Source organism: Archocentrus centrarchus, chromosome 5 (assembly GCF_007364275.1).
Source record: "Archocentrus centrarchus isolate MPI-CPG fArcCen1 chromosome 5, fArcCen1, whole genome shotgun sequence".
NCBI lineage: Eukaryota > Metazoa > Chordata > Actinopteri > Cichliformes > Cichlidae > Archocentrus > Archocentrus centrarchus.
The window spans coordinates 26,070,567-26,082,213 of NC_044350.1; the positions used below are offsets into that span (position 1 = coordinate 26,070,567).

Genomic DNA, 11,647 nt, shown 5'->3' on the forward strand with positions numbered 1-11,647 from the left:
CTACACAGAGTGTTTAAACAGTTTGAGCATAATTATGTTTTGAGCAACAAACCATCAAGTAGATTGGCCTTTTTTGTGTGTGTGTTAGTGCTCAGTCAACAGAAAAGCTCAAGGCTGGAGCCTGAATATGTGAGACACTATAGTGACAAACCCCATTCAGGGAGAGTGTGCACTTTTAAATTGACATTTCTGCAAAAGTAATGTCTTTGTCTACACAAGGTTGTAGTCACAGAGAAATGGAAAGCTTCCCACTAGTGACAGCTCAGATTTGGAAGCATGAGTGGTCTGCTAACCTCTAACAAGATGGATGGTGGTTTCTATGGCAGCATTGCAGGTTAATCAGGCTATTACTGGTTTGAGCACAACCTATAACCACATTATAAATCATAATCATAATAGTTAAGTAAAGTTTTATCTGACAATTTGGTTTTATAGATAGATAGATAGATAGATAGATAGATAGATAGATAGATAGATAGATAGATAGATAGATAGATAGATAGATAGATAGATAGATAGATAGATAGATAGATAGATAGATAGATAGATAGATAGATAGATAGAGACTGTTCACTCTATTGGATGTATTCTCTAAGCCCAGAAGTGTTTGCATCTGTGCGTAACAAAGGGAGGAGAGCCCCCAGCAGTCCCTAAACCTGTCAGACTAGGAGCTTAATTTATCATGCAGAGACAGCAGCTGCAGCTGCAGCTTTTCCTACTTTCCTACGCACACACGCGCCTATAAGGCAACGCACACACCAGAGAACATCTGATAAACAATGCTGTTGTTCACTTTCATTGAATTTATTGGAAAGTAACAAAGCCCCATTACATTTTGCAGCTGCATATCAACTGCGGTTGAGTCTCATCATTTCATTATTCATGCAATATAACATCATTTAGAAAATTAATATATTTAGACTTAGAGTTTATACGGAAAGGCATTAAAAATACTTCTTCAAGTATGAGTAAAAGGCAAAAACAACGACAATTTATTGCACCAGTAATACTTAGTCACGGCAATACATGAGTAAGAGAGCGGATCCACTCACATCATGAAAGATAGTAAGCCCCTGTCCGGCGTTGTGCGGCGGCTGCTGTTGCTGCTGAGCCCGAAGATGCTTCTGTTTGGCCGACTGCAGGCACATAGTGATCATCTCTGTACAAGCCAGCATCTTTGACCGCAACGAAGCACGCCTAAATCGATCGGAACACTCAAACTGTTGAAGTCTAGAAGGCTAAAGCAAAGGGAAGGTGTTGCTGTAGAGGAGATTCAGGCTCCAGGTGCGAGAGATGTCAAGTGCAACCAGGCAGGCGGGGACTCAGAGATGCTCCGCAACTTTGTGTTGCGCAGCTGAACAGAGCCGCCAGCTCCTCCTGCTGGAGCCACTGTGATTGGCTCGTTGATCAGCATCTGGATTAACTTGATCAGGACTAAAGGTTCTTATCTTAACCCTTTGTATAGCTATTTCTGCAGTTTAAGCATGAAGACGCAGTAGTAAAGCGAGTGTGACAGTATACAACTACTTGCCTTCGGAGTGCTCATTCATCTTCAGAGTTACTGACACTTATAAAAACTAACTAACAAACAACCCCCCCCCCCCCCCCCCCCCATATTTTAAGTATATCATTTGAATCGCATAGTTCTGAAACTAAATATAGAGAGGCTCTAAAATTTGAATTAAATGTGCAGTCTAAAGTTGTAACATCTGAAGGTTAAATTGAGCTCGTGAACCCTACCAGTTCAACCTTTGATATATACTGCCATCTGCTGGAAATGGGAAGTCATTGTTTGACCTGTTTAAAAATGAATTTAGAATTAAATTCCATACAGTGGCTGTTGTATATTTTTTTCCCCCACTTATACGTGATTTTATTGTTTTTAAAATAACTGATTTAAGAAAAAAAAAAAAAAGCGAAAGACAGTCAGCGAGGGGCGGAGCACAATCATGCAAAAAAGAACCTTTAAAAATTTGTCTTCCTGCACTCGACTCAGTTTCACTTTCCGTTCTACCTGACAGGGACTGAGAAGTGAGAGAGAGACACAGACGCGGCGCCAGCGCCAGAAAACAAGCACTTTAGACTTCTGGTGGGCTGTTTTTTGCCCTGTTATCGGGCTGATAGCTGCCTTTCTTAACATTAGGCCGAAAAACTTTGTCGGATGCAGACTGAGGAGGTAGGACGTACACTTGTTTTAAAGACAGCTCTTGTTTTGTTACAGCTGCGACAGCTTAATGTTATTACCTGTTGTTTTAGGTGTAGAAATGGCTTCTGAAGTGGCACCGAGTGTCAATCCGACTGAGGGTAAGCAGTCAGCTAACTTTCGATTTTGTTTTGAGGACTCTAAAAGCTTCTTGACAACTGCTTACTTTAAGATCCCAGAGCTGTCCTAGTAAAAAGAACATGCTTTGTATGTGTCAGTGTTTATTATCGATTTCCTATTGTAGAGGCTGCGACAGTGGGACTGCTGTTTTGATTAGCCTCAACGCTATCCTGTCAAATCAATACACACGCCACTATCAATTTCATAAGTTTCATTTACTACCACTCTGTATGTGTATGTTTGAGCAGAGGATCGAGAGAAAGCTACACACTGCACCACATAACACGCAAAACGCCGCCGTGAAATTGCAATAAACACGATTAAAGAGAAACAAGTTACTGACAAAAAGTCACGTGATCTTTCTCTTCCTTTGCTCGTGGTGAAGCGGAGGAGCTTGCCCGCTCTCTGGGTGAAGCCCTCAGTAGTGGGGACTCTGAGGAAGCATCTAAACTGTGCCAGAGGCTGATCCAGCTCTCCGTCCCGGTGTCAGTCAGCATCGGCAATCAGATCTACCCCCAGGAACCCATAAGGTGGGACGCAGCTCTGTGTAGGGATGTGCCCGTGTGTGACTTCCTTGTTTTGAACCAACGTTTCCAGGACAGTATAAACCACAGAACTTGTTGCTTATGGGGTTGAGATCGCCCTCATTTATGGAATATTGCTTATTTTCTTGAGTGAGGCCTGTTTTAATTTGGAATTAAGTAAGTAGAGTAGATGCAAGAATTAAGGTCTGTGTCTATTTGTCTGAAGTTACATGCTGGAAACATGAAAATAAAAGCATGACTCATTCATTCAGTCATGAATAATCAAGTGAAACTAATACAGGACTGATTCTACAGGTTGAAGGTTGGAGTGGAGGATGGCCAGTCAGAAGACAACATCCCAGTGACTCTTGAGGTTACTACGGGCATGACAATTGCTCAGTTAAAAGACAAGGTACTGATTCAATAGCAGACACAGGAGATCAGGCAACAATCCAGTTTTTGAAAAAACTTCAATATCATCTTACCAAAGTATAATAGATTAGACAGCATAAAAACATCAAATTGACCTGTGATCTATAAAAGGTTCCTTGTGAATTTTTCTTGTAAACAACAAAACAATAAACGTTTATATGCTGCTCACAATAATGCCGTGAGTGTACCGTGGGCCTAAAAGAAGTTTCTTTGAAAGAAACTCTTCCTCCTAAATCAAAATTCAACATTCTTTACATCCATGTTTACTAGCTAGCATTCTATGGCCTTTCTATCTTTACTGGTCCATTGTTACATATTGTGGCATTTTACCCCCAAACCAAAACTAAAACTAAAACTAAAAATATTTCCTCTATATTTTTATTTTAATTTCCCAAATTTTCAAAAATAATTTCTTTTTTTTTTTTTTTTTTTTTAGGCTCATTTTTATTTTTTAGTTAAAGAGAAATGAGTTAAGTTTTTGTTTGCATCTAGTTTTAGTTTTCATTTCATTTCAGTGAACTATAATAACCTTGCCATGTGCATGCAGTAGCAAACTTGTGTAAGCAAAATGTGCAGCCATTCATGCAAAAACAGCCCCATAGTGCTGCAACGGATCAAAACTCTCCACAGGGGACCTTTAATTCCAACCTTTTATCTGTTCTTAATGTCTTCTATGCATTAACATGTTGACCAGCTGGCTGGTTTTACTGTCTTTAAAATTTTACATATTCAGTGCACTTCATTAAACCACATTGAAATTCCAGTGAATGATTTTCTTTCCTTTACATTTATTTTCAAAGATCAGCCAAGACTTTGGGTTCCACCCACTGCTGCAGCGCTGGGTGATTGGAAAGCGGCTAGCTCAGGACCAGGACACATTATATAGCCACGGTATCCGAACGAGTGGAGACCAGGCTTTCCTGTTTATCCTCTCTGCCAATGCGGTTCATCTCACAAGGCATCAACACAACCAGGACCAGGAACAACAACGTATAGATGGTTAGTAGTAAACTGGTTTTAGCCTTTGAAAGATATTGAGAAGTGCTTTGGCCATGATAAATATATAGCTATTAATCAGAAAAAAGGAAGTGCACAAATGATCCAGTAACACAATGCAAACTATTATTTCTTTTTTTTGGCAGTGTTTGCTATGTTATACAGACAGATTGTGGTCAGTTTAATAACCCTGAAGTTCTTATTCAATTGAAACCTGTTCTTAGGTATCATGGAGTCGATGCATCCACTGCAGCTCTTTCCCAGAGGTCTGGGAGGAGGTGGTGGTGAGAAGACAGCTCCTGCTCCAGAAAGTCTAAACACTCCTCCTGCTCTTCCTCCTAGAGTTCGAACTCCTAAACCTAAGCCTCCTGTGGCTCCTAAACCTCAGGTCAGAACACAACTAGATACTGTGTTAGCAATGGGCCGACACCTATAATTGCTTATCTACAGTAGTGAATGTTTTAGAGATGTGCAAGCATACCGTATGTCTTTGCGCATGCAGTTGGGATGGGCCTGTTCGATGTGCACATATGTGAACAAGCCAACGCGTCCTGGCTGTGAGATATGTGGAGGGGAACGGCCTGCGGAATACACGGTGCCTGACATCTACCAGCCAGATGAGGATGAGATTAAAAGGATTCAGCAGGAAGAGCTGGCCATGTTGCAGTATGAACAGGTGAAATTGCTGCTTGTTAAAAATCAGTTAAAGTGAAATCCTTCTAGGCTGGTGTCACGTTTATGTATAAATTTGAACTAATCTTGATCACCTGGAGTCATTAAACTATATAGTCTTTGGTGTTGTGCAGTTTTCCCTTACAAAACCTGAAATATTATAGGAAATAAGAATTGTGCTTGGCAGGTTTTAAAGAATATTTAATATTTATATTAAAATGTGTATTTGTGGTACATATCAACCATCAGGTTAAAAATCTTTTGAAATGTTGTTTTGTCACATTTTTTTTTAAATTCCACATTTTAATCTACACAGTGTTACTAAATAGGTTTGGCATATATTATCATTAAAGACTACTGAGCGCCGACCTTAGAGCTGCAGTAACACTTTCACTTTCTGTCTTCTGGAAAAGCTGAATTATTCTGTTTGTAATGAGTCACCTACAGTTTATCTGAATCTCTGTTGTGCATGCTGCTCTGTGATGAAGGCTAAGCAGAAGGAACGAGAACAGAACTACTTGCACTTGTTGGCAACAGAAGAACGGAACCTTATCCCAAATGCCGCAGAGGTGGACTGCCCAATTTGCTTCAGTACCCTGCAACCAGGCGAGGGCATCGTGCTCAGAGAGTGCCTCCATACCTTCTGCAGGTTTGAGAGCAAATGGCTTTAGAATATTATCTAGATGTGATAAAAGTATTGTGTCTGCTTTCTAAGGTCACTTTCTGTAGAAGGTAGTAGACAGGAAAGCAGGAAGAGAGTCAGAGTAAACATGCAAGTAATGGTCTGGGGCAGAAATAGGCCCCTGCAGTAGCCTTTGGCTCAACTAGGTGAGCTACAGTCTTGGTATGATATCATATTTTAGACATTATCATTCTATCATTTTAAATACAGGCTTCATTTTTTGTGTATATCAACTTTATGCATAGGCATCGTTTCAAATTGGATCAAATGTATGCTTATTTGTTTTGAATATAAAAGCCAGGATATGCAAAATGTGCATTGTGGTTAATATTTATGCATATAATGCAGTGTTCTTTTTTCATATATATTTGTGTGATTACTCAGGGAGTGTCTAAAAGGGACAATAGTAAACAGTCAAGATGCTGAGGTGTCCTGTCCTGACAACTGTGACAGCAAGTTACTGGACAGAGAGATCAAAGAGGTGAGCGCAAGCCAAGGAAACACAGAAATTAAATTTAATAATGAAATCCATAATGCAAAAAGCTATTGAAATTAAGAAACCAGCCCCAGAAATATAATGTAACTTGTAGAATATCTTGGAAAGAAGGAATGTGACATTAAAACATGCATTTTTTTTTTTTTTTTTAATGTTAACCTTAACATGTTCCATGTTTTACAGCCATACATCACCCTGCTCTAACAACCATACAGTATGTAACCTCTTACTCTTCATATGTCTCTCTGTTATTGTTTATGGTATGATCCTGGGTGCAGCTGCTCACAGAAGAGGAGCACCAGCGGTTTCTGGAGTTGCGTCTGAGCATTGCAGAGAGCCGCTCAGAGCACAGCTTCCACTGTCAGACTCCAAACTGTCGTGGTTGGTGTATCTATGAGGATGAAGTCAATGAATTCCACTGTGAACTCTGTGATGAAACCAACTGCATCCTCTGCAGGGTAGCTTAATTACTTTATTTAATAACTTCACTGAACAAAGTTTTGTTTCATAATAGTGAGAGCACCAAATGTAAAGGATGTATATGTTTTCAGGCCATCCATAACAACATGAATTGCAAGGACTACCAGGATGACCTGCGCATCCGAGCAGAGAATGACCAAGCAGCTCAGAAAACTAAACAGATGCTGGAGGTAGGTCATATAATTATGCTCTCATCCAGTGAACCATATACCAAAATAGGCAATTTTGAAGAGTCTTAACCCCATGAGTTAAATAATGAGAAGGTCATTCTATTTTTTTTTTATTACACAAGTGTGGATTGCCTTCAGCCTGCATTCTAATGGCCACTAGGGTACAGTTTCTTCGGTTGCAAAAAAGAAGTCTATGAGAAAAACAAACATCCCATAGTATCTCAATAAACATCTTATTGAATATAACATGATGTTTATTTATTTAAGTTATGGTCCATATTGTGTCAAAAAGAAAAATAAAGCAGAATGTGCTTCAGGGCAGGTTGTGATTGACAAGTCCCCACTGCATCAGTATGCAGTGTTCCTCAGTTTCACAGTAAGTCACCCCTTTCTCATCATTTTCCAGTTTCAAAACACCAATATGGTGTTTTGAAAATGGACAGTGAAAACATCAGCTTGAGGCTTCACAGTGGGATTTCACTAACGAAGGTGTGACCTCACAGTGGCTATGACCATCTTTTATATACAGTCTATGGGAAGGATTTAAGGGCTTGGATTGAAACGGGGCCTTAATATATGTAATATTACCAAGGGCAAAGTTAGATCAGCAAATTTCCTTCAGGTTCATAGATGGTTTGTATTATGTTAATGCTGAATGCTGTTTATGTTATACTGTTTGATTTTATTCTACTACAGAGCCTGCTGCAGAATGGGGAAGCCATGAAATGCCCACGGTGTGACATCATTGTCCAGAAAAAAGATGGATGTGATTGGATCTGCTGCTTGATGTGCAGAACAGAAATCTGTTGGGTCACTAAACAAGCCCGATGGGGCCCAAAAGTAAATACATATATGTGCATTAAGCTGGATAAAAATGTTTTAAATGTGTTAGTTTAACATTCAGTAAAGTTAACCTCTTGTGTGTTTGAGCCATGGGTCTGATTTCTGTACTTTCTCTTCTTTTTTACAGGGCAGCGGTGACATATCTGGCGGATGTAAATGTCGAGTCAATAATCAGCCCTGTCATCCTAACTGTCAAAACTGCCACTGACACAATAACACTAATGAACTCATATCAGTAACCTCAATGAAAGCAAATACACTGTCTGAATAAATACAGACCACATCTCATGCTTAGATCTCTGGTTTACTGGCTGTTTGATTTACAGCCTGTTTTACTGGTATGTGGACAACACTCTGTGCAGTAGCTGTATTGGTATGTGTCCAGGTATATTTTTTAAATCTGATGTTAACACAGTGAGGGGGATGCTTTACTGGGATTTTCTTTTTTTTTTTTTTTGCTACAATTATACCCTCTGATCTCTGGCTACAGCTTTCTTTCAGTTTAATGAGCCAACAGTGATATGGTTTGCTTGAGTTTGGCTTCAGCTTACAACTTATCAGAACCAGCATTCCAAAATCATGTTTTACCTTTCTGAACAAAGATGCAACAAACAGCTATATGCATATACATTATATAAAACTGTCACTCCAAAGATAACTACATGTTAAGTGCTCCCTTGTTTATTCTGTATATAAAATCTGGCCAAAAGTATCAGTAATTTTCATTCATTTATTCTTTTGCAACTTGTCTATCAAACAGATCAGTTCACAAAGGAGTGTTAGTAATGCATTCCAAATATGAATGGTAAGGACTTTTTTTTTTTTGGAAGTAATAACCAGTATTTTTGCTTGATAGGTGACTAAAATGATTGGCTTTTTTTTTCCCCCTCAGTCAACAAATCAGGCTATGGTGAAGGATGTTTTGTTTACACTGAATGTGTTCATAATGTAAAACAGGCTGCTCTAATGCACTTAATGATGTTTAAAACACCTCTTCAGCTCATTCCTGCATTAATTCCTGAATACAGGAACTAAAGTACTACAAGTACAATATATTTTATGTCTTGTTAAGTCTTATCGTTGGGCTTTATTATTGGAAACATTTGTCTTGAGTCATGAAGTAGCACCTATTTGAAATAGGAACTCAAAGCGATGTAACTGTGCATTTAAACTGAGATTAATAAAATGCCTTACTGTTAAGATCAGCCCCAACATTTGTCTAAGTGGTACTTTGTCATTTTTGGTGTTCCTAATATTATAGTTGTATATTAATCATGTAATGCTTTAGAAAAAAAAAAACCCCAAACGTGATTCCACTTACTGGAACCACAAGCATAGCAAATGAGGGTAGTGTACCCAGTTTCGTTTTTGATATAACTATAAAACCTGAATTTGAGAGATTTTGTAACAATATAGTCATAACAAAATCTTTTGAGGAAATGTAAAACTAATACAGAGTCCAAATACATAAAACAATTTTCACTCTAGTTTATTAGCATTTCCTTGTACAACTTTACATTAGTACGACAGTTTGATTGTAACAAAAATAAACATAAAAGGCAGATAAACCATTTAGTGCAATGAAAATAAATGAATATCACTGAGTGCAGATACGCGGTGCATTACAACAATGCTGAAGCACTATGCTCTCAGCAACCTAAGAGCATCCTTGGAACTGTGCCAGGTCACCTTTCTTTCAGTCAGCTTGTGGATCCCTTACCAGCTGATTGAGAGGGTCATTACAAGGCCAATAAACCAATCACACACTGCACAGGACTACAAGAGTGCCACGTGTTCAGCTTCCCATAGCAAAAAAAAATAAAAGCATCAGTCAAAATCACTTTGATGAGCTTAACCTAAATAAGAAGTTTTTAGAGGACTACTTGTTCTGTGTCCCAGTATAGGTAACCTACAACTCAAGGCTGACATTTGAAACATGAATTGTGAAGATTCATGTTAAGAAAAACACTTCATAAAGATCACAGATATTTCAAATTTGCCATCTTAGACTGAAGTTCTCTAACAAACTGATTGCAGTGTTTTCTGTTAAGACTGGTTTTTCAAATGACAAACTACCAAATCCAATGAAAAAGGAATCTCCTATTTATGTGCTTTTAATGAAAATGACTTGAACAATCCTGTATGCCGGACCTATTTACACTCAAATCAGTTTACAAAGAGGATCTGCTCAAATCAAGCTAAAGTCACATATAAATCTAAAATATTAGACAGCATTAATATGAAGGCTCGGGCACTTCTCTAACAGCAGCACCCTTCCAATACGAGTAAAAGCAACTATCAAATCAAATTTAAAGTGATTTTGCAAAACTAATGCGGTCAGTATAAGCTGGATCTGCCATACTGCCAATCTGAAGACTACATTATCCACTTAATTTTACTTATTCCACTCCTGATATTTACTGTTACTAGGCATTGAGTGAATGACCATATGGTAGGAACTATTAGGATTTGATCATCTACTCAAGAAAAAAACAAAACAAAAAGTCCAAACCATAAACAGTCATTTGGGTCCACAAAAAAGACTAATTTTCAGGTGTGTGTGCAAGCAAACATTTAAATAACTGAAAAGTTCTTGTTTAACTATTCTGATATTCTTTACTTCCTGGGCGATGGAAGCTATATTCTGTTGAGAGGGCCAATTTCCAAATATAAATTTGGACATACAAAAAATTTTAAGTAAGCTACAATGTACTTACTTATCTAAGACCAGTTACATTTAACCTCAAGACAAGGGCAACAGCTGGTGATGTGTGTTAAAGATACTTAGTCCTTAAGAGAAGATACCTTTATTCTCTAACTGAAAAGGCTAAATCACACAAAAGAACAAAATGTCCTAAAAATAATAAACTGGTGACCCTTAAAGTGCCTGTGTGTCATGTTTCTGTACAATTACTTACCTTGAAATCAATAAACAGTAAATTTTACAAAGAGAGAATTCTAAGAATCCCCTATTTGGTCTCAGTCTGGGTATCAAATAGCTAACAAATTGTTTGTGACTGCACACACACATGCAAACGCACACAAACTCACACATTCACTCAGGCTCTCTTAATTGGCAGCAGTTTCAAGTGTAGTGAGTCCAACGGGTTTTCTGCATAACCCCTGTGAGGATAATGCCTTCAGATTATCCTAATACTAAATAAATAAATGTTAATGATGACCATCAATAATTGGTCTTAGAGATAGTTCCTTCACAATGACAATGATTCTTCATTTCAGAACACCAGCAGCATTTACACTGGTGCCCACTCTGGAATCACAAAGCAGGCCCGACAAACCCTACACAGAGTAGAAAAACATTCTACAGGACAAAGGAGGACCATTAACCGGCTGACTTCAGAGAGTGCACCCCAGACAGTGTTGCCAACTCCATGGTTTGTGGTTTAAACGATTAAAGGGTTCTTGGTAACAGACCCACCGGCTCAATTTAGTCGAGGACAGATTACTTGGAGTGTTGCTGTAAAAGAAAAGCAGTTCAAGGAAATAAGTCTAGCTTGGGGGCCCACTCGAGAGCAGTATTGACCACAGCAAGCGCCGCTGCCCCTAAAGCCACAGTGAGACCCATGACTGCAAGTCGAACAAACCGCCGTGCTGCTGAAGGCTGTGCCACTGCAACTACTGAGCTCACTCCTGAGCTCTCCAGTGCAGCCTGTTTTTGTCTACGTCTGCGACGGAGAACCGAGTCTGGTCGTTGCTGAGTGGATGCAAGTTCAAAGTCCTTAAAGGTGGAGCTTGCCGTGCTTAAAAATTAAAGAGCGAGATACACAGAGAGAGACAGAAAATAAAAGGCATTAATGAAAGTGAGTAATTGGAGTTGTTGAGGTAGCAGAAACTAAATTGTGAGTATTATTATATAACAAATAAATGACAAATGAGTTTCCTACCATTAAAGTAACTCTAAGAAATTACCTTTCATTCGTCATGGCCTCTCTAGCCAGTTCAGAGGGGGGGAACTGGACAAAGAGGTCTCCTGCTCGGCTGATGAGTGTCTCATAGGGCAGATCCTGG

General features: G+C 38.9%; 3 protein-coding genes across 4 annotated transcripts in view; 1 reads left to right on the forward strand and 2 right to left on the reverse strand.

The window, feature by feature from the left end:
• necab3 (N-terminal EF-hand calcium binding protein 3) overlaps nucleotides 1-1,318 on the reverse strand; it is a 38,008-nt gene extending 36,690 nt beyond the window's left edge. For both annotated transcript variants that reach the window (XM_030730171.1, XM_030730172.1), the window contains exon 1: nucleotides 1,053-1,318. In XM_030730171.1, the coding sequence (XP_030586031.1) occupies nucleotides 1,053-1,175 (123 nt within the window). In that variant the 5' untranslated portion in view covers nucleotides 1,176-1,318. The remainder of the gene's footprint in view (nucleotides 1-1,052) is intronic.
• Nucleotides 1,319-2,009: 691 nt separating this feature from the next.
• On the forward strand, nucleotides 2,010-8,813 carry rbck1 (RanBP-type and C3HC4-type zinc finger containing 1). The gene is made up of 13 exons (XM_030730170.1): nucleotides 2,010-2,176; nucleotides 2,257-2,304; nucleotides 2,709-2,853; nucleotides 3,163-3,259; nucleotides 4,080-4,278; nucleotides 4,500-4,663; nucleotides 4,778-4,951; nucleotides 5,436-5,596; nucleotides 6,014-6,110; nucleotides 6,404-6,583; nucleotides 6,677-6,775; nucleotides 7,472-7,615; nucleotides 7,746-8,813. The coding sequence occupies exons 2-13, from the start codon at nucleotides 2,265-2,267 to the stop codon at nucleotides 7,824-7,826; spliced, it is 1,581 nt and encodes a 526-aa protein (XP_030586030.1). The 5' UTR covers nucleotides 2,010-2,176; nucleotides 2,257-2,264; the 3' UTR covers nucleotides 7,827-8,813.
• A 278-nt stretch (nucleotides 8,814-9,091) lies between these two features.
• tbc1d20 (TBC1 domain family, member 20) overlaps nucleotides 9,092-11,647 on the reverse strand; it is a 7,508-nt gene continuing 4,952 nt past the window's right edge. Inside the window, exons 7-8 of the mRNA XM_030728708.1 lie at nucleotides 11,549-11,647; nucleotides 9,092-11,379 (exon numbers count right to left, since the gene is read on the reverse strand). The exon at nucleotides 11,549-11,647 is cut by the window's right edge and continues 80 nt beyond it. Coding sequence (XP_030584568.1) covers nucleotides 11,115-11,379; nucleotides 11,549-11,647 — 364 coding nt within the window. The 3' untranslated portion in view covers nucleotides 9,092-11,114. The remainder of the gene's footprint in view (nucleotides 11,380-11,548) is intronic.

What these genes read in the sequence shown, in the direction of transcription:
- rbck1 (XM_030730170.1), top strand. Translation starts at nt 2,265, where the DNA reads ATGGCTTCTGAAGTGGCACCGAGTGTCAATCCGACTGAGG. An exon ending in TTGCTCAGTTAAAAGACAAG is followed by an intron (nt 3,260 to 4,079) that starts GTACTGATTCAA and finishes TTATTTTCAAAG; the next exon opens with ATCAGCCAAGACTTTGGGTT. An exon ending in CCAACTGCATCCTCTGCAGG is followed by an intron (nt 6,584 to 6,676) that starts GTAGCTTAATTA and finishes ATATGTTTTCAG; the next exon opens with GCCATCCATAACAACATGAA.